Source organism: Rhincodon typus, chromosome 31, assembly GCF_021869965.1.
Source record: "Rhincodon typus isolate 14 chromosome 31, sRhiTyp1.1, whole genome shotgun sequence".
Classification (NCBI taxonomy): Eukaryota; Metazoa; Chordata; class Chondrichthyes; order Orectolobiformes; family Rhincodontidae; genus Rhincodon; species Rhincodon typus.
Genome location: NC_063362.1, coordinates 16,389,293 through 16,411,829, shown reverse-complemented (window position 1 = coordinate 16,411,829; position 22,537 = coordinate 16,389,293). Strand labels below are relative to the sequence as shown.

The following is a 22,537-nucleotide window of genomic DNA, read 5'->3' as shown; positions in this document are numbered from 1 at the left end:
GGTCCTTCATCCTATCTAGGTCATTGACATTCCAGCTCAGGATAGTAGAAATGTAACCTATCATTCCTATCCATTTCCTGTTTCCCATTTATTTCCACTTTTCCTTATCAAAGCTATCATGTAACTGTGTCACTGGCTTTTCCAAGTCTGTTTGTTTGTGTACTTTTGACTCTCAGTCCAACCCCAAGCCCATCTCTCCATCTGAACTTTTGTTCTTTGTTTTACTTTTCTTTTTTGCCCCTTGTAAACTTCTGTCTTTTATTGTCACATCCCTTTTCATTTATCACTCTCACGTACTTTGCCTCCTCCAAGCCTTACCCTAACCAATAAGGAACTCATTGCATCTTCTATTACCTCCAGCCCAGGCTTAGCTCCCTGTTGTATAAATCTATAGCATCTCCTGTGCTTCTGATGGTATCCTCCAATTGCTCATCAATGCACTTAGCACTAGCTCGTTAGGAGCAGTAACCCCATTTGTCCAATCCCGCTTTCATGAATCTTCCTGACCATTGCGTCAAATGGGGGCCGATCATTTTTCTGCCCAACTTACTCTTCCATTGCTAACCCTGTGGATGTTGTCAGGAGATTAGCTCGCACCATCCCTCGAATAGCTCCCTCTATAGTGTCCGCTGATTTGAGAACCAAGCCTTTGCCATTCATGATCTTACTGTGGATGATTGCATCAACATCATGCCCCCTGACCTGGTTTGGGTTGATGACATCTTTCTCCTCAGTGGCACCTGTCCACTTGGTGAAACCTTCCTCCACTTGTCACTGAAGTCCGTTGCAGTCAGTGTGGTGCTCCTCACCAAATCACACCTTAGGCTGTTGACACCATTCCCCAGGCACTTCCTTTTCCTTCAAGCGTCACATATTATTGCATCCCGCTCTCAACTCTGAAATCTCTCCCAGCCACACAATTCCCTAAGATATCTGTACTCATCTCATTCTGTAGTCCTGACTATCCCCATTTGTAAATTCTCCACCATAGGTGCCTTAAAGTTCCATGGGCCCAGCTCTGGAATTTCCTTCATAATTCCCTCTTTCTCTCTATTTCAAGAATTGGTAACCTTTTCTTCCCCTGTCTTGCTGATGTATTGGTACTTTGCTGGAGGTAACATTGTGTTAGTGCTGCTTGTGCATCAGCACCTTCCCCGGCTTAGCCATCCAAATCCAGCATTTATTTGCTTGCCCTCAAAGCTGGCATTGGATGCCAATTACAAACAGGAGCCTGGCTGATTTTTGACCTCTTCCCTCCCTCTGCCCTACCCCCACCCCCATTCTGCCCATTGTGTCTGTACCAGCCCTTTTAAAGCGCTGCCCTTTGTTTATCTTTTCAAGTATTTATCAATTCACTCTTCCAAAGTTCTTACTGAATCTGTTTCCCACCCTCCTGTGGAGTGCATGTTTGCCATGTAAACTGAAGCAAATTCTTCCCCTCCCCCAACCGCCCCTCTCCCTTTTTGCCAATTAATTTGAATGTGGGACTCTGCAGGTCTGCCAAACATGGCTACTAAAGACTCAACTCAATCAGAAAAGAGAGTTGCAAAATCCAGTCTTAACCTCTGACAGTCATGTGTCTGGTTAAAGAGCAATTGAAGCAAAAAGGGGCAGTTATCTGTGAGTCTTAATGTAACCATGTCAATGTCATGGACCGACTGTTCCACAAAACTCAAGATTCATCTATATACGACAAAGGAAAAAGGGTCAGGTTCTTTAAATAAGTCCAGTTCTTTCTGGACAGTTACTTTGACTTTCTAGAAATGAATCACTTTGAAAGTGACCTCATATTTCTTCCACCATTTCACAATGAACTGATCACAAGGGCAGCAAGGTTTAGAGTCTGGTCAGATTGGAGGAGGCAGTGGCTCATTCTGGTGGTTTGGGAGTGGTCTCTTGCCGGAGCTGCCAGTCTCCCACCTCCTCTTCCGGACAATGACAGCTGCACCGATCGTCCCCTACTGTCATCAGGGCCACTGGAAGATCCTCTAAAAACCAGAAGTGGAGCAGCATTAGGGAGGTTGCAAATCGAGTCACTCTACTTTGCTGCATCTAATCTCTCTTTTAAAAATAAATCTTAATTGTAATTTCTCTGGAGTAAAGCAGTTTAGTTAATTTTGTCACTTATCAATCCTCAACTTCACTGCCCCGTTATTGATGAGTAATACTTCAGTTGTCTAGGCCCCCAAGCTCTGGAACTGCCTTTAAACTTCTCTCCCCTTCTCTCCTTTGAGACACTCCTCAATACATTGTTAACGTAGAATTTCAGAGCACACGAACAGTCCCTTCAGTTCTGCATCTCTGTGCTGATTTACGGTGAACCCCATATCTGTTTATTCCCCGCTTCTTTAAGGATATATCTAACTTCCCCTGAATTGCTTGTTTTATTACATAACAATGACCACTACATCGTGTCTTAAATATATGTACAAAATGCATGGAAAGACAAGAACGCAACTATTGCTGTAATAATAGCACATTTTGAAAGGAATTATACATCATACATATAAAGATAACATTCTTGCAAGCCATGAGGTGAAATGCTGTAGCCCTCAAAGCAACAACGGTGAATTGCCAAGACCGGTTGAGTTTTGGGCAACCATAGTTTTCATATGATGGTGCTGTTTGTGATGGTGTGAATGTGAGACACATGTACTCACCATGATTTGTTACATCCAGAGCCAGATGCTTCTTTTTTTTTCTGTTCTGTACAGCAAGGTATAAAGTGAAAGGGATGAAGGAGCATGAAAGCAATATTAAAGCGGCAATCCCAACGATGCCCTCATTTTTTGTTGCATCTAAACAGGGAAAAGTGAAAAAGAAAGAGGATATACGATCTTTAGCTGTCAATTCTCACCATTTCTCAACTAACAATGGAACAGTTATTCTGCTTTATCACTAAGTGGACAACAAAACTACAGAACAATGAACTGAAATGATTGAACAATTTCCACTCTCAATTAAGACAGCTATGAGAAACCAGGATTGAAGCTAGACATCTGGTTTGGGATGTCGAGTGGCACTGACAGTGCAGGTTCAATTCCCATACTTGCTGAAATGACCATGCAGGCCTTATCTTCTTAATCTCACCTCTCAGCTGGGGTGTCATCGCCCTCAGCTTAAACTCACTACCAGTCGTCGCTGTAATCTATGGGCCTCTGGGACAAAGTAACTTTCACTTTATTTACGTTGTGTAACTAGCCCCTGACAGTGGCGTAGTAAGAATTTCACTAGGTTCAGGGAAAATCAGAGATCCAACTTACAAACACAGTCGATGTGGTTTCAGAACCCACCATAGCAGCTGGTGGAATTTAAACTCAACCAATAAATTTGGAATTGAAAGTCTCAGTAATGGTGACCATGAAACAGCATTGCTTTCACATACAAGATTCTTAGGGAACTTGACAGGGAAGATATGGAAAGGTTGTTTCCCCTTATAGGAGAGTCTGAGACCAGATATTATGATCTCAGAGTAAGGGGTCACATAACTAAGACAGAAATGAAGGGGACTTTATTCTCTGAGGGTAGGGAATATGTGTAATTCTTTACCACAGAGTGTCATCGAATATATTTGTAGACAGTCGGTCATTAAGTATACTCAGGGCTGAGATAGATGTTTTAATCAGTAAGGGAATCAAGGGGAAAAGGCAGTAAGGTGGATTTGAGGGTTATCAGAAAGGCCATGGTTTCATTGAATGGCAGAGCAGGCTTAATGGACTGAATGGCCTCCTGCTCCTATATCTTATAGTTTGTTGGAAAACTTACCTTACTTTTATTGGGAGACTATAGTTTTGGTCGTGAATTGTGTTTGCTGTTGATTACAGACTAATGCCCTAAATCCCACTCACTTCCCAATCTCTAGCTGGTGTCAAAACTCACTTCATCGAAGCAGTTACTAAGTAAACCACTAATTGAGTAGCGTGCCCCTGTGCTTTTTCATTCTTGAGATTGTGCAGAGTTAGTTCGTGTCAGATGAGTTGTTACAGTTAGGTCCTGAGTTCTTGAACAGGAGAATGGATCTGAAGAGGTGTATTCAGTCTGTGCTCCTGCTCATTACCCAGTGCTGGATCTCAGTGTCAGTGGGAGACAACTGGTGTTGTCAGTGCTAAGGACATTAACTGTCTCGAATGACTACAGTCCATGTGGTACCAATCAGCCTGCTTGACCATGTAGGTCAGCCCAACCACCACTGGCACACACTGGCAGGAGTGTGGATGCCCAGGCTTCTTCCAGCTTAACCTCCAAACTTCCCATCTCTGTTTTGATGGCAGAGTTTAAAACAGAAGCCAGGAGGAAGAGCTGTATTTGTACAAGCTGACACTGGCTGGTTTGGCCAAAAGACCTCTTTTGGTATTATGCCTTTATGCATTCCTCTGATCTGAACTCATGGTTCCTTGGCTTCTTTCATGTTATCTAAAATTCAGGAAAAAGTCATTAGGAAGTGGCTAACTTCCTCATCTTTATATACTTCTCTTTCATGAGATATATCTGTCACAAGCAAGATCAGCATTTATTGCCCTTGAGTAGATGTGGCTCAGTGCCTTTGTGAACTGCTGCATTCCTGAACAGTAGGGTACACTCACAGTTCTATTAGGAAGGAGTACCAGGTCTTTAAGCAACAGTGAAGGAATAGCTATACATTTTCAAGTCAGAATGATCTGTGATTTGGAGGAAATGCTAAGAAAGGAGGCTTGCTGAATTGTGTACATGGTGCACACTGCTGCCACTGACAGTAGAGGGATTGAATGGTGACAGTGATGGATGGGGTGGCAATTGTGTGAGATGGTGCTGAGCTTCCTGACTGGGTTTGGAGATTCTGGTGCATTTTTGCTGAGCTTGAGTGAGTCCATTCCGATGGAGAATGACACCCAAAATGTTCCCTAGGCTGGCTCACCGCATGGTGGTATTTCCAGCATTTCCTCTTTATTCTTTCTGGATTTCTTTGCTCTAGTTCTGGGTTATATTAGAACAGAGTCTTACAGTCCAGAAAGATGCCATTCCATCCATTGCAATTTGACAACACTAAGAAAATATTGCCAGTGAGTTTATGGTGCACATGAACTACCTTCGATCAGTGGATTGTCTGGCTGCCTAGGGGTTCCGATCGTAGGTCGGACTGAGGTGGTCAGAAGCTGTGGGACTGTCACTGGAGCTCCACATATTGCATCCTCCGTCTGTGAACCATTCCTCAGGACTTGGAGACGTTTTGCGGAGCAGCTAGTATAGCAAAGATAAAAGGAGATTAGACACAAACCTATTAATTCAGCCTTCTGTAGCCGAGATATTTTTAGAAAGTTGTGCAATGACTGGTCTGATCCGTGGGCGGGATTTGAAGTGGTTTCGTTTTATCTTTGCCTGTGCACCCCAGCTGGAGAGCATTACGCGTCTAACTTTATCATTCTGAAATAAGTACTTCCTGACTGTACAGTTACAGTACTGTGAGCGAACAAATCTGCAAAGAGGAGAAACCACTCTGTCAGAGATAGCAAGAACTGCAGATGCTGGAGTCAGCGATAACACAGTGCAGAGCTGGAGGAACACAGCAGGCCAGGCAGCATCAGAGGAGCAGGAAAGTTGATGTTTCGGGTTGGGATACTTCTTCAGGAAAAATCACTCCATCACCTGCTTTCAACAATATTTTCAAGCACCTTGCCGTGCTGATGAATGGTGGAAGGATTTGGAAAGCTCTTCATTGTTGCTACCTATGGTTATGAGTGAAGCCTTTAAGTTTCCACTCGCCGCCCAGGCTCTGAACTCTAATTTCAGAAATGAGTGGTACAACTCATGGACGCCCTTTTAAACGGACATTGCTGTATGACAGTTACCAATAGGCCGATTCTTAAACGGTATTGCCATCAGTACAGCTCCTCTTAAAGGGGATTCTCCACTCAGTACGTTTGGCCATTTCATTTACAGGAAACCTCAGAAGAACATTATGACGTTATCACACAGAAAGCCTATAAGGTATCTTTGTTTCAATCACTTCTGCAAAGATTTGACTCTGAAAATTCCCGTCCTCTTGAAGATGTGACTCTCACTGGGTTAATTGTTATAGCCATCTGCTATCTGCCTAAATAGCCGTTGCACATGTATGAGCTTTGGCATCAACAACATAGAAATTCATCTGTGGGAGCATCACTCAGACACTCAACCCCACAAAGAGAAGCAACACTTCTTGAGAATTCAGTGTAGAACCTGGTCAAGACCAAGCTCGTTGCTCTTTAACGATCAGTTAGTGTAGACTGACTCAGAGAATCATAGAAAATAGGAGCAGGAGTAGGCCATTCCCCTGAGCCGTTCATCATGATCATAACTGATCATCTAACTCAGTACCCTGTTCCTGCTTTCTCCCCATACCCTTTGATCCTTTTAGCTCTAAGAACTTGATCTAACTCCTTAAACTCAATGATTTACAGTAGTCTCGATTAGTCCCAAGCCTAATATTGTTTTACACTTAGCTTTATTTCCAATTCCACAATCCTCCCTGTCACACCCTCCTGCTTTCCCAACCATTCCCTCAGATCACACTTCCCTATATCTTACAGACACAGCCTCTCCCTAGCTCCATAACTTCCTTCAGCTCTTCCAGGTGTCTTCCCTCATCCAATTCTGTGCATTGCTGGTTTCTGTTGGTAGCCATAGCTTCGGCTGTCTGAGTTCTAATTTTTTTTTAAAATTCACTTGTGGGACATGGGTGTCACTGGCTGGCCAGCATTTATTGCGCTCTCTACTTGCCCTTGAGAAGGTGGTTGTGAGCTGCTGGAATTCACTCCTAAACTTCTCTGACTGCCCATCTCCCTCTTCTAATGTCCCCTTTTGTGGCTCAGCATTAAACGTTGTTTGACAGTTGCTCCGGTGGGATGTTTTACATTGATATAGTACCTTAAACATTGTCAGTTGCACTGATGAAAGTTTCCCTCAGAAATATTTCTCCTCAATCTGAATACAAAACCCTCTCCTCCCTCCCAAGCCCCTGATACAGCTCTAATTGACAACTCACTCAGTCCAGGGTTTGCAGACTCCACCTTCTCTGTCAGAATATGTACCATTCCTGCAGTCACTGCAAACTGTGTTCCTGAAGGAGTCACCTAGGAGGGAACAAAAAGGAATGATTATTTTGTAATTCTTATCTCCCAAAGATCTGCTTACCCTTATTTCATCCTGAACACTCCTACCCATATTGTTGTGAGATGCTCTGAAGGGATGCCATTTGGTGAAATCAGTCATTCAATTTAACAAAGAGAAATTGTAGACAGCTATTGAGAAGTTTCAGTGTGTAACACACACTACCTAGTGAGATACAGTGGGTACAGGGCAACTGGGGTCACACAGTGGGCACAGGGGAAGTAGGGTCACACAGAGCAGGTACAGGGCAAATGGGGTCACATGGAGCAAACACAGGGGAATGGGTTCACACTGAGTGGGCACAGGGGGAGTGGGGTCACATAGAGCAGATACAGGGCAAATAGGGTCACACGGAGCAAGCACAGGGGGGATTGGGGTCACACAGAGCAAGCACAGGGGGGAGTGGGGTCACACGGAGCAGGCACAGAGGGGAGTGGAGTCACATGGAGCAGGTACAGGTGGAGTGGGGTCACACGGAGCAGGCACAGGGGGAGTGGGGTCACACGGAGCAGATACAGGAAGAATGGAGTCACACAGAACAGATACAGGGAGAGTGGGGTCGTACTGAGTGGGCACATGGGGAGTGAAGTCACATGGAGTGGGTATGGGGTAGTGGGGTGACATGGAACAGGTACAGGGGGAGTGTGGTCACATGGAGCAGATACAGGTGGAGTGGGGTCACATGGAGCAGGTACAGGTGGAGTGGGTCACATGGAGCAGATACAGGTGGAATGGGGTCACATGGAGCTGGTACAGGTGGAGTGGGGTCACATGGAGCTGGTACAGGTGGAGTGGGGTCACATGGAGCAGGTACAGGGGGAGTGGGGTCACATGGAGCAGGTACAGGGGGAGTGGGGTCACATGGAGCAGGTACAGGTGGAGTGGGGTCACATAGAGCAGGTACAGGTGGAGTGGGGTCACACAGAGCAAGTATAGGGCAAGTAGGGTCACACTGAATGGGCACAGGGTGAGTGGGGTCGCGTAAACCAGTAATGTGGAGGGAGAGGCCAAACGGTCAGATTCCATGCCTGTTTGCTGTGCCATTGAGATTGCCGGTCCAAGGTGTGGAATCATTAGCAAAACAGAGAGATTTTTGTCACAACCCAGCAAATAGCTCATCTCCAGAATAAACCAACTATAAACTTCCTCTGGGGAAAAGCGGAACCTAAAGGCAGGTTAACTGAAAGAAGGTTCTCAATCTCCAGTGTCTTGCTTCTGGGTAATGTGGCAGCACGTATGTCAGGGTGTCACTGATGTGCCTTCAGTCAATAAGTGTCTGAGTGTTTTGACACTTGAATAGCTTAGCTGTGAGAGCGTTTCGGTAAGAGGACATGGTGTCTAAAGACTAAGATACTTGTCCTTTGAGCAAAGTACCAGTATCCTGTCTCCAAACAGTGGAATCCAGATCCGGAGAAGCAGGAAGAAGCTTTCATTGTGATCATTGCCATTAGTTAAGTCACGACCATGCTAATTAATGGAGGCCATGAAGCGAGAACATGGAACACAAGTGGAACATTCAAGTCATGCTGACCACAGGATGTGGTTCTGTAATAATGTTTTTAGCCAAATCTGCATTGGGTGACTCAACAAGTTGTGATACTAAATATCAAACAGATCCATTCAACTTTGCACGTTTAGGGGCTGAAAGGCGAGTACGCCATTGCCCTCAGTCTCTGCGGCTTATGATCTGATGTGGTGTTTCCAGACACATATGCGAGTCTGAGCCATTGTCATCTGACTTTTCAGATGATTATTCAAAGGAATATTTCTGTGTTTCCTTTTTCCCAAGACCTTTGTATTCAAGTTACTGATGAGAATATAACATCGCAGTGTGAAAACTTAGCAAGGGTCCAAACTTGACACCAGAAGAGAGAGTCTGAGACCACCTTGAGTTAGGATTCAAGGATTTGAGACAACCTGCTTCAACCACAATGTGGATAAGTGTGAGGTTATCTGCTTTAGCAGAAGGAATGAAGGTGCAGAATATTTCTTAAATGGTGAGAAATTGGAAAGTATAGATGTCCAAAGAGATACAGTTGTTTAAAAGTCACTGAAAGCTAGCATTCAGGTGAAGTAAGCAATTCAGTAAACAAATAGTATGTTAGCTGTTATTGCAAAAGGGTTGGGTTCAGTCATGCTTCAATTGTACAGAACACCAGCTGGACCACACCAAATTTGGAGTATTGAGTTATTTCTGGTCTCCTTGACCAAGGAAGGATTATTTGCCATAGAGGGAGTGCGGTAGAGATTCACTAGACTGGTAGCCCTGTCCTATAAGGAGAGATTGAGGAATCATGACGATATTTGCTGGAGTTTGGAAGAGTGGGGGATTGTCTCATAGAAACTTACAAAATTCTTAAATGGGTAGACAGCATAGATGTAGAAAGGATGTCTCCCCTGGCTCTGGTTATGGGATCTAGAACTAGGGACTCAGTCTCAGAACAAAAGGTAAACCATTTACAAAGGAGGTGAGAAGGACAAACTTCACTCAATGGTAGATAATCTTTTGAACTTCTCTCCCCCAGAAGGCAGTGAAAATTCAGTCACTGAGTAAATCAAAGACATTTTATATATTGATAGTTATTAATGACATCAAGGGATATGGGAAATGAGTGGGGATATGATGCTGAGGTAGATGAGCCATGACAGGGCAAACTTGAGGGGCTGAATGGCTTACTGTGCTCCTAGGTTCCTATATTCCCACAAGTGTAAATAACACAATGCACAGTGTTTATCAGGTTGATCCCTTTACTGCTCTCCATAAAGGAATCATTAACCACAGCAGGAGATTGGGGCTAAGACTTGGTTGAATGGTGAGGCTGATCTTTGTGAGTTTCGTACCTTTATCCTGCTCATTATGTGTAACTATTACAGTAACTTTATCAAAGTAGGTGATCTCATCTCTGTTACTTCACTGAAAGAATTATAAACAAAAGCTTGAAAGAATTGCGATATTGGTCCTTTTTAGTAATGGATAAGGGTCCGCAATTCGCAGTACTCACCAAAACGTGGGGACTTGAGCAAGTGGCATCATCAACTTACAGCCCATTGGCAAATCATAGAGTATAGTCAAGTCTTCATGACTCTTCAAAAAATGCATGGAGTCCAATCAACTAGGAATATCTTGCTCGGTTGGTTGTATACCACACTCTAAGTGAAGATGGAGATTCACTTACCAGACAAAGATGCATGGATCAATGGTGCAAGACACCATGTCCTCTTGCTGGAACACTCTCACAGCTAAGATATTCAAGGGACAAAACACTCAGACACTTACTGACTGAAGGCACATCAGTGACACCCTGACGTACATGCTGCCACATTACCCAGAAGCAAGACACTGGAGATTGGGAACTTTTTCTGAAATGCAGTTAACCAGCAGTCCTTTGCCCTGTCTACTCCCCTCCAAAAAAAGTTGTAAAATCTACAAGACTAGGAACTCCTGCCAGTCTGACACAATCACAGGTCACAAATCTCAAAGACAGCATCTGCCTCAAGAATTATATGTTACTGTGGTTGTCTGTTTGTTATTGTGTTTTGTTTGGTTAAGTTTCTGAATTCCTCTACCTGTGAGTTTTTTTTTAAGTGTTCTGAAATAGATAGGTTTTGGTTTTCTTTGAAGGGAGAGATGTGATATGATGTGTGATTGTGTCAGAGTCTTCATTGTGTAATTTATCAGGTGATTACTTGGTTTTCATCCTTATTGCTTTCTCTCTTCTATGTGTGGTCCAGTAAAGCGTTAAACATGTGGACTCCTGAAACTACTGTAAATAATTTGTTATTTTATGCACTTAAAACATTAAAAAATAATTTTGTAAAGGGAAGTGGTAGATATGAACTTGTACCGAACTGCAAGTAACTGCACAATATGGTCATGACAAAGAAGGACATTCTTGTATGAAGAGATAGTAAACATTGCCGATGCTGGAGTCAGAGATAACACAGTGTGGAGCACAGCGGGACCCAGAAAATGAAGATTTTCCGAAGAAGGGTCCCAACCCAAAATGTCAACTTTCTTGCTCCTCCGATGCTGCCTGGCCCGCTGTGCTCCTCCAGCTCCACACTGTGTCATTCCTGTATGAAACATTGCTGTAAGTAGAAGCAACTTATAAGAATCAATCAATTCAACTATCTAGGAAGTGCTGTAATATCCAATGTCAAATGCAGTATTGAAACCCAAGAAAGGACTGGACGCGCCAGAAGTGATTTTGTAAAATTCAGCAACATTCTAAAAAGGTCACCTTAAGTCTTGAAAGAAGAATCTGAATCGAGAAAGTGGTCAGGAACAAATATGGATGTGAAACTTAGAACATTGAGAAGATGACGTAAAGAAAATCAACAATTTAGATATGTGCTTAAGAAGGATCCTTGGGGTAAGAGAAAAGAACTAACAAAGATGTACAGAGCAGGGTGGGTAGAGCAAGAGGACTCTTAAATAATTCCAAAAGAAAACAAATGTAGTTTTTCAGGCATTTTATTTGTGCAAAAACGTTGGAGGCTAATCAACTCAGGAGGATTCATGGAAGAGGCTAATAATGAGGGAAGGAACTAGACAACATTAAAGATTGACTTAGTCAGAACTTCCAATAACAAGGCCATCCAGTTAATCCATAACCAGAAAGTTTGGAAGACAATGACCTCTGATGTTCCCAGCATAGCACGGAGTTAAAATGTTTCATTCTAACAACTCAGCACTATGCCCACTATTTAAAAAGGTATTGACAGAGACCAAACCAAAAACCGTTCAGGAAGCCCTGAAATGGATTGAGTGGTTCATGCAGTTCCCAGAGTCAAACTGAGCCGCACTAACCAGGCACGGCCCAGTTTTATTCCGTTGTCTGATGTCACATGAAACAAGAGTAGGGGCTCCAGGTGACCTCAGCATCATTGTAACAGTAACAGTCTGAATCTGACCTATGTCGCAGGTGGAAATTGATGTTTTCTAATCAAACTTAGAGAAGTTGGGGCAGGTAGGACTTCAACCCAGGCCTCCTGTTTCAGAGATAGAGACACTCCCATATAAACCCCTTCCAGCATGTGGATATTGGGGTCACTCATGAAAACTATCAGGCTAGAATAAGATAGGAAGTGAGGCTTCTATCCATGCCAAAATTCTGACATGAAAGATATGTGAGAACTGGAGAGAAGGAAAAGAGTGGGAGGGAGACAGGCATTTTGGAGCGTTGAAAGATGATTTTCCAATTGGAAGAAGACATGAAATAGTAATGACCAGGCAATATGCTGATGATAAAGAACTGTACTGATGCATTATTCAAACTATATCCCGACAATGTTCACATAATTATTAAATAGAAATAAAACAAACATTTCAAAATAAAACTAGTCTCTTCAGGACCTCTTACCTTTCTGTTGCACTTGTTGTCCTTTCTTGCACACTTTATGGGCTTCACAGGATTTGCACTCTTTATTTGTACACATGAAGCCCTCGACACATTGACACTTGGTGTTAGAGATTGATGTACAGGATGCTAAGATCAAAAACTTCCCTTTCAAAATCAGAAAAACAAATGTCATTGGCAGGAATGACACTGGGTATGAAGAGATAGAAGGAAGAGTAGAAAAGGAAGAGAGAATAAAACATTGGCAAAAAGAGAAGCATAGGAACATGACATAGGAGCAAGAGTAGGCCATTCAGCCCTTCAAGCCCACACTGCCATTCAGTTAGATCATGGTCGACCTTCTGTTTCAACACCATTTTCCCACATTATCCCTGTATCCTTTGACAATTTTAATATATGGAAACCTATGAACCTAAGTGTTTGACATATATATTTGATACAGCCCCCTGAAGTAGAGAATTCTAAAGATTTGCCACCCTCTGAGTGAAGAAATTCCTCAGTTCTAGATGGCCTGCCCCTTATTCTGAGACAGTGTCCCCTGATTCTAAACCCTCAAACCAAGGAAGCATCCTGCAGCAATTCACTGATCCCTATTACGAATTACATATGCTCAAATGAGAGCACTTCTCTTTCTGCTAAACTTCTGATCTGCTTGTCAATTCAATTTCACCTTCCTGTAAGCTCCCCCCACCCCCAACCCTTGACTCCTTTGTCTATCAAAAATCTCTTTCACTCAATCTTGAATTAATTCAATAACACAGCCTCCAAAATTTCCACAGGCTAACAACGCTCAGAAAAAAAAGTCTAATCTGTTTTAAAAGGAAGATCTCTTGTTCTTAAATTATGTCCCCTAATTCTAGTCTCCTCACAAAAGGAAACATCCTCTGAGTATCCACCCTACTGAGTGCCCTTAAAACGTTTCATCTCAATAGATCACCTCTCGTTCCTTTTAAACCCCTTCTAAATGGGTATAGCCCAAACTGTTCAATCTTTCTTCATAAAATAATGCCCTCATCCTAGGAATGAGTCAATTCAATCTTCTCCTAATTGCTTCTAACACAATTATATCCTTTATCAATACTGCTATCAATAAAGCTTCCCTATTTTCACATTCCATTCCTCTTGCCTTCCTAATCACTTACTGTACCTGCAAACTAATTTTGTGATTCACGTACCAGGACACTCAGATCCGTCTATACCCCCAGCTTTTATAATCTCTCTCTGTTTAATTAATATGTTGTGTTTCTATTCTTCTTGCCAATGTTGACAAGTTTACATTTTCCCACATTATACTCTGTATGTCACATTTTTGTCCAGCCACTCAAACTATCCTTCTTCAGATCCCTCTCAGGATCGGAAAGTGAATACGCAGTAAAACAGCACCAGGTATTTTTTTGTAGAAGGCACGTACCTCCAATACACTGTCGACACCTGTTGCAGGAATGGCCATGATTTGGGTTCTCGGTGTACGATCCTGCTGGACAGGGTGTGCACTCTTGATTCTTGGAATTCAAGTACCAGCCTGTTGTCGAGAAAATAAGTCACTAAATAGTCAAAATAATTGACAGCAAGCGCAGTTCTCCTTCATTCCTCCTCTAAACACTTGTCCTATGTTTAGTTCCTCAAACAGTGCTCAACCTCCAGCACCTTACCCATTCTCAGAATGTGTTAGCGAGTATGAAGGGATCAAACAAGATTTGAGACCTATGCGGAACAGCAGGAGACTGGGATAGCTATTTCAATTTCAGAGTCAGAATACGCATGATGGGCCACATGGCCTCTTTCCAGTCTGCATCTTTCTGTGAGTCTAATCTTATTCATGCCTGATAACCCGGCAGACACTCCCAGCAATGGATAGGGTGGATACCAGGAGGATGTTTCCTTGTATGGGGAAACTAGAATTAGGGAATATAATTGAATATCAATAAGACAGATGAGATTTATTTTTTCTCTGAAGGTTGTTAGTCTGTGGAATGCTCTAGATAATAATCTGGGGCAGTTTAATACAAATTAGACAAAACACCCAAAGAACTGCAGATGCTGGAAATCAGAAACAAAAAACCCAAAATGTTAAATCTGCTTTTTCTCCACAGACCTGCTGAGTTTTCCCAGCAAATTCCTGATCCAACTTTCTTGCTCTTCTGATGCTGCCTGGCCTGCTGTGTTCCTCCACTGTGTTATCTTTGTTTCAAGACAAATTAGGTTTGTGTTCTGAGGCACTGTCTTTCCACATCTGGGAATTGAAATTAAATTTCCCTCCAAAAGGGGCTGGCTGGAAGGAAAACACCCAATGTTCCCAACTTGCTTTCAACAGCTCAGCTGAGTCACTCAGAATCAATGAAATTAAGTTTAACCCATAACATTCAATTCACCGCCCTTCTCTTTCCTTGCTCCCATGCTCTCTTGCTCTATCTCTCCACATGTCTCTTTAAGCAGGGCCAGTCAATGGGGAGACAAAATATTTCTTTGTCTTGTAAAATACTCCAATGAGATTTCCCACAGGATCTTTTATTTTACAGGCTGGGGGATAGATTTATGCATAAAATCCAGGCTGACACTCCAGTGCAGCCTTGAGGGACTGCTGCATTGTTAGAGGTGCTAGCTACTAGAACAGATGCTGAACTGAGGCATTCTTGGATGGATGTAGATCATTCTTGGCATTACTACAAAGAGGACCAAAGGAGTTATCCTTGGTGATCTGGCCAATATACATCCCTCGATCAACATCATTACAAGAGATTATCTGACTATTACCACAATGCTGCTTGAGAGAACTTATTCTGACTCAAACACTGCCAGCACTGCGACACTCTCACAGTGACTATATTTGAAAAAGTTACTAATAGGCTGTAAAGAGCTTTGCAGCTTCCTGAAGTTCTGAAAGACTCTGTACAAATGGAAATATATTCTTTCATTGAATTGAATAGGGATCCTTCAACCAGGCATTAGCCAGGTTTAAACTCGTTCAACTGTCACATAATGATTCTTAACTATTCAAATAATCTTGTCACATTTGAATCAGAGTCATTTATAAACCTGAAAATTCCCAGTTAGTAATTGAATCTGAATGTTACCCTGGTACTCTATCTGATGACTCACCTTCTCACCTTCTCCTTTGATCTCTTTTATCATCAAACAAGTAATAAGTCTGCCTCTTCACAACTGCCCCCTTAGACTTGCATACCTCAGCCTCTGAGTCAGTGCCTCATCCTATATTCTTTCACTTTCTCAGAGCCTCATTCCTTAGACATTAGGAATATAGGAACAGGAATAGGCCATTTAGCCCATCAAGCCTGTTCCAAAATGTAATATGATCATGGCTGATGTGCCCCTTCAATGTCTATTACTCACACTATCCCCATAACTTGTTACGCCATTGATAAGCAGAAATCTATCAATGTCTGTCTTAACCATATTCAAGGACGGAGGTTCCATCGCCCCCTGGGGTAGACAATCTAAAGATTCAGAGATAGTAGGAACTGCAGATGCTGGAGAATCTGAGATAACAAGGCATAGAGCTGGATGAACACAGCGGGCCAAGCAGCATCATAGGAGCAGGAAGGCTGACGTTTCGGGCCTAGACCCTTCTTCCTCTCACCTATCCCCTCCTCCCACCTCAAGCCCCACCCCCATATCCTACCTACTAACCTCATCCCGCCCCCTTGACCTGTCCGTCCTCCCTGGACTGACCTATCTCCTCCCTACCTCCCCACCTACACTCACCTTTACTGGCTCCATCCCCACCTCTCTGACCTGTCTGTCTCCTCTCCACCTATCTTCTCCTCTATCCATCTTCTATCCGCCTCCCCCTCTCTCCCTATTGATTTCAGAACCCCCTTCCCCTCCCCCATTTCTGAAGAAGGGTCTAGGCCTGAAACATCAGCCTTCCTGCTCCTATGATGCTGCTTGGCCTGCTGTGTTCATCCAGCTCTACGCCTTGTAATCTAAAGATTCACATGGTCTCATTTTCCCCATCTCAGTCCTAAATGGCATCCGACACAAGTCAACCCCAGGCTTAAGAGGGGAGAGGATATCAGTGAACATCCTATAGATTTATGGGTTTCATTTGGAGAACCCCTTCTAGCCAAGGGCACTGAGGCTAATGACTGGCTGAATCAGGTACCTCAGCACAGGCCGGAGATTGTACCTAGCACCATCTTGGACTTGATGATGAGACAGGATGACTGACTATTAAACTATTCAGGAGTTTTCCATGTAACTGTGGGAGAGGCTGATGTTCACCTTGTTTTTTCAAGATTGCGCTAATATGGTAGGACTCGTTGGAGCCCATCTGCTCCAGGGCAATGGCATCATTTTCTCAATGTACTTCTTTTATCTTCATCTTTGAGGCTGGAGTGGTATCAGTAGGCAGTGGTTACAGCATTGGCGGTGTGGGCTGCAACTCCTGGTGGCAATGCCTGGTGCAAGGACTGCTGGCAGCAGTAGGTCCAGATCCTGAACTCTTGGCGATGGCAGCGGCGGTGCCTGGGGTGAGGACTACTGGTGGTGGTAGGCCCGGAGCCTGGACTCTCGGCAGTGGCAGTGCCTGGAGCAGGGGCTCCTGGCAGTGGTAGACTCAGAGCGTTAACTCTTGGTGGTGTGAGTGAGGTGGCAGCGGCAGTAGCACTGGGGTCTCCCAGGACATTCCTGGAGTGGGACTCCCTGAGGACCGGAATACCTTATAAAGACCTTGCAGAAGCCTTGAAGCCGTGCCCCAATTTGAACAGAAGATGAACTCTTACTTAAGTAATTTCTTTTTATCCTTATTGTAACCCAAAATGGTGCTGGATTGTGGCAACAAAACACTTTTCACTGTATCTTCCAGATATATGTTCATATAACTGTGTTTTACATTCACTGCTTGCCAAAACATTATCAGCATTATCCTTTCACTGCTCAGCTCCTGATTAGAAATGTTCTTACAATCACCAATAAATATGTTGGGAAATCACAAAGATCACCAGTGCACTCTGTCCTCAAGTGGACCTGCTGGCCTTGGGGAATACCAGACTGTCAAATGGATCCTGGATAGTAAGGAATGAGGTCGCAATGCAGGAACAGTTTATGAACATCGCAGAACAGGACAGTGACAAGGGAAAGGGGAATACTGAGTTCCCTATCCCTCACCCAAAAAATATACATTTCATAATCAAATTGTGGATTTCCCTGCCAAATGATTGTCTAGAGATTTGGGGGAGTTTTTGAACTATTTCTATTTCCTGGAATAAACAAGAAACACCAAGAAATAGTTCAGATGCCTTGCGTCCCTTCCCCCCACCCCCATGCTCATCGGGCGACTCATTACAGTTTCTCCAGCATAGGAAGATCCCAGGTGTAGAGACTGTAGGGCCAGCTGACACCAAAATGGGATGAAGATGAGGGGGGCGGGGTGCAATGGAACCCCAGAAATCAGAAACAGGGTAAAAGGCGTTGGGGGTGGGGGGGAAGAGAACAGAAAAGGTGGGTGGGCAGGGGGCCTGGATAAAGAGGTAGAGGGGATGGGAGGAAAAAAGTAAAGGATATAGGGAGAGGTAGAGGGGTGTTAAAGTTTGGAGGGAGGGGTATGGGGTGAAGGGGAGGGGATATCAGTCCTGCAGCGATGTACAGCCCTGAACGTACAGAGTCCGGTGACTTGTAAAGATGGAATCTGACTCCAGAGATCTTCAAAATGTGTGACTGGGTTGTCAGCCTCAGACAATCCTCGTAAACAGCAGTATTTCAAACAAAAACTCCAGCAAAATTCTGCAGTTGGGCATTTTTCAATGCCTGGGGTGAGAGGCCTGGGGGTAATGGTTTCACACTATCACTGTCAGGAGAGGTCAGTGATCCCGGCACAGGAGAGAGACTGGCTGCAAAATCACCAAAACCAGGGGCTTGTTTACAGTTCCCCCAACTCCGTTCGTTTTTTTTAATGACCGCGGACACTTTAAACTTCCCGACTCTCACTGAATGTGAAGGAGTTCTTGGCCGTTCTCTAAACCCACTGGTTATTACAGTCTCAGCTTGTTTTACATTCCCGCTGCTGATATCAGGAGATTACAAAACCCTGACAGAATACGGGTTGGAAATAGAAGAGACCGAGTGAAGGGAGGTCTGAGATAAGGAGCGAAAGAGGGACACAGGCTGAGACAGAGAAGGGGTGAGGGGGTGAGACTGAGTGACAGAGACTGAAAGTGAGAGAAAACGAGTCTGACAATTAAGAAAAATAAAGAGGAAGATTGCGACAGAGAGCGCTGCACTCAAATAGATAAGCGGTCTCGGTAATTTCATACATTCCCCAATAAATCAGCATTCGAGGTTTTGGTTTATTTACACTCTGGCGTTTTTCAGGAGTGCATCATTGAACCAGAGTCAGGGTCAGATTCAGTAAGGACAAACGTACAATCCCAGGAAAACACACCAAGTGCGCAGTAAAGATACTTCCTAAATCTAAAATCTGCGGGAGACTCGCTGCGTACCTGCAGGGCAATCCTTTCCCGAGGATATCTTCACCAGCAGGAATAGCACAAGTAGCAGTGGCCAGCTCTCCATCCTCTCTGTACACGGGCCGTTCTCGGAATGAACTGAGAGCTGCCCTCACTCTCTCAGGGTTTAGCCAGTGACACCGGAGGGGGCGGCCAGGCTGACGTATTATGAGGGGGGGGGGGGAATCCCCAGAGAGCGCGAGGTCTGGGGGTGAGGGTTGAACCTACCCCCCTCCACCTCAGAAACACGAAACAGCCCTCCCTCATCCGGAGGGAGACCAGCGGCTTCAAGTACAACTGTTTCTAAGCCCCTGTCCCCCCGCCCACAGGCCGGGACTAGCAAGCAGCGTTTGCCCTGTCCGCTCTCACTGTGCTCCCCCAATCCCCTAGTCTCTATATTTCAAACGGGTGATGGGAGTTTCCCATTAAGTTTATGATCTGGTCATTCTGGTAACTCTGAAAGATTTAAGGACTGGAGTTATTTAACCGAGACTGCGGGGATGACCCCCTCCCCTCCCCCCGCATATTGGCAATAAAAAATTGTGTAACATCCACAGGAACATAAAAGCATCTCATCATATCCACAGCTCTTTTATATCCACAGGAGGAACCTATTCCCTGTCAAAGCACTGGTTCAGAGGGTAGGACTTCTATCTGAGAGCCTGAAGGTCAAAGAAGCTAGTTCAGAATCCAAGGAAACACTCACTCTGCTACACTGTGGAGGTGCTGCTTTTCTAAGGGAAGATTCAACTGTCTGCTCTCTCAGAGGGGTGTGAAAGGTTCTAGAAGGCAGTAAGAACAGGGACGACTTCCTGGTGTTCGACTGAATCCCCAATAAACTGCACTCAAATGGTTTCGCTACACAGCACATTTTGCTGTGTGTAAATTGGCCACCACCTTTCCTACCTTATAACAGTGCCTGCACAACAACTTGCATTCACATAGCACCTTTGACAGAATAAAACATCCCAAGGTATTGCCATAACACCATAGGTCATTGGGCTAATCCGCCATTCAGTTAAGATCATAGCTGAACCAACACTCCTCATATTCACTTCCCTGCCTCTTCCCCTTAAAACTTGTTTCCCTGCTCTGTGCTCTCTTTGGCGAGGAGTTCTGAAAGTAAACAGCTCTCTGAGCGAAGAAATTCCTCCTCATCTCAGCTTTAAATTGCCGTTTCTTTATTCTGAGACTATGCCCTCTGGTCTTAGACTCTCCCACTAGAAAAAAAACATTCTCTCAGAGTTCTGAGGAAGGGTCACTGGACCCGAAACGTTAACTCTGATTTTTTCTTCACAGATGCTGCCAGACCTGCTGAGTTCTTTCCAGCAACTTCTGTTTTTGTTCTGTCAGCATTTACTCCGTCTCGCCCTTAAGAATCCTCTACATTTCAACAAGATCATCGCTCATTGTTCTAAACTCTAATGAGTCCCAAAACTTTTACTCATTCAGCAATCCCTCCATACCAGGGATCATCCTAGTAAACCTCTCTGAACTGCCTTTAATTAAATTATATCTTTCCTTAGATAAGGGACTTAAACTGTCAACGTGTCCCAAATGTGGTCGCACCAGCACCTTGCACTGTTGCAGTAAGTAGTTTCATAGGAGCCTCATGAAGAACAAAGATGCATTTGGTCCAAAACTCGGTCATAAAAGCAGGTTTTCAGGAGCATTTTTAGGAAGATGGGGGAGCGAATCACCGAGGTTTTGGGACAGAATCTCAGAGCTTCCTTCAATCCTAATTCATTGGCTGTAAAGTACGTTGGGACGTCGCAAAAGGCGCTTTATAAATGCAAATCTTCAGCTACTCTTCTGTAACTGAACCAGATGGCGACTGCTCTGTGTCTGTTTTCCACTGACTTGCTTTTAGTGCTGGATACTTTACTCCCAAAATCAATTTTACTCAGTCCGGAAAACTCCAACTGACTCCCTACAAACACCAAAATGCTGCTGTGAGGTCAAGATCCTTTTTGATTCCACTCTGGATTCTCCTAGTTCTTATTTTAAATTCTCCTAGCTCTTATTTTAAATTATCCTAGCTCTAATTTTAAGGTGTCCCCATCCCCGAATCCACATGAAACAGTTCTTTTTTTAAATTAAATCTTGTTTCTAATCTTTCCCCGTTATCATTTCGAACAGAGATAGTAGGAACTGCAGATGCTGGAGAATCCGAGACAACAAGGTGCAGAGCTGGATGAACACAGCAGGCCAAGCAGCATCATAGGAGCAGAAACGTCAGCCTTTCAGGCTGATTCTATACTGGAGGAGCACAGCAGGCCAGACAGCATCAGAGGAGCAGGTAAGCTAATGCTTTGGGTCAGGACCCTTCTTCAGAAATGCTGTTCCTACTCCTCTGATGCTGCCTGGCCTGCTGTGTTAGCTCCACACTGTGTTATCTCAGACTCCAGCATCGGCAGGTCTTACTATCTCTATTCTATGCTGAGTGTGCAAACATACTGCTAAATGGATTCACGCTGCCCAAGAGGAAGTATGCGTATTCACACCTTCGTTTACTTTTTCCAGGCTGCCTCTCACGTCTAAAATCTATAAACATAACAATTTATCATTCATTGTTGTGCATACGAAACAAAATCTGGATGAGATATGACGTTGTTCCCACATCCGAGATAGCATTTTTTTTTGGAATTTATGGATGGTTCCTAATGCCCGTTTTCCGACTGCGATTCCTCGCATCATTAAATGGACGCATTTGTGGGTTCTTTGGTATTCATACTCCCTGATTGTATCTAATCTCCGTTCAGCCCTGTAATGTGGTCTCAGCGCAACGTTGTCACATTCGCTCTCCTCCAGTCAGCCGTGCGGAGGGATTAACCAGAGCTCTCGATATAAATGCCCTGACTGGAGCAGCGCCACCTCCTGTCGGAAAGTTGCGAGGAGAATCCATCACTTTCGGCTTTAAAATAAAACAAAAGAATTGCGGTTGCTGGAAATCTGAAATAAAAACGGAAAACGCTGGAGAATCTCGGCAAGTCTAGCAGCATCTCGTTAGAATCCCTACAGTGTGGAAACAAACCATTCAGTCCATCGAGACCACACCGACCCTCCCGCCCTATCCCTGTATCTAAACCACCCAGCCTGCACAATTTTAGCATGGCCAATCCACCTAACCTACGCACTTTGGACTGTGGGTGGAACCGGACCAACCCCGAGCAGAGTGTGCAAACTCCACACAGACAGTCAACCAAGGTTGGAATTGAACCTGGGTCCGTGGCGCCATGAGGCAGCAGTGCTAACCGCTGAGCTGCTACCCCACTCCACAACCATATTTCCAAACCCGCACCCCCACCCTGTGGCGAGAGAAACAGTATAACTCTCCTAAGAATAAATAATAAACTTCAATTAAGGTTTTCAGGCACACACTCCTATTCTATGTCAGTGTCACACTGGCAAAATGATTAATGACTCAACAATTGCTGCTGGGATTGGTGTTGAAATGTTCAGCAATGACTCAGCCAGTTAAAGGCAATGACTTCAGAGATAGTAGGAACTGCAGATGCTGGAGAATCCGAGACAACAAGGTGCAGGGCTGGATGAACACAGCAGGCCAAGCAGCATCATAGGAGCAGA

General features: G+C 44.2%; 1 protein-coding gene across 1 annotated transcript; it reads right to left on the bottom strand.

Annotated features, from left to right (window-relative positions):
- Window positions 1-1,299: 1,299 nt before the first annotated feature.
- Window positions 1,300-19,078, bottom strand: LOC109913778 (tumor necrosis factor receptor superfamily member 9-like). The gene is made up of 7 exons (XM_020513326.2): window positions 18,944-19,078; window positions 13,897-14,007; window positions 12,489-12,632; window positions 7,001-7,088; window positions 5,066-5,217; window positions 2,661-2,798; window positions 1,300-1,988 (listed from the first exon to the last, which is right to left on the bottom strand). The coding sequence occupies exons 1-7, from the start codon at window positions 19,014-19,016 to the stop codon at window positions 1,870-1,872; spliced, it is 825 nt and encodes a 274-aa protein (XP_020368915.1). The 5' UTR covers window positions 19,017-19,078; the 3' UTR covers window positions 1,300-1,869.
- Window positions 19,079-22,537: the final 3,459 nt, after the last annotated feature.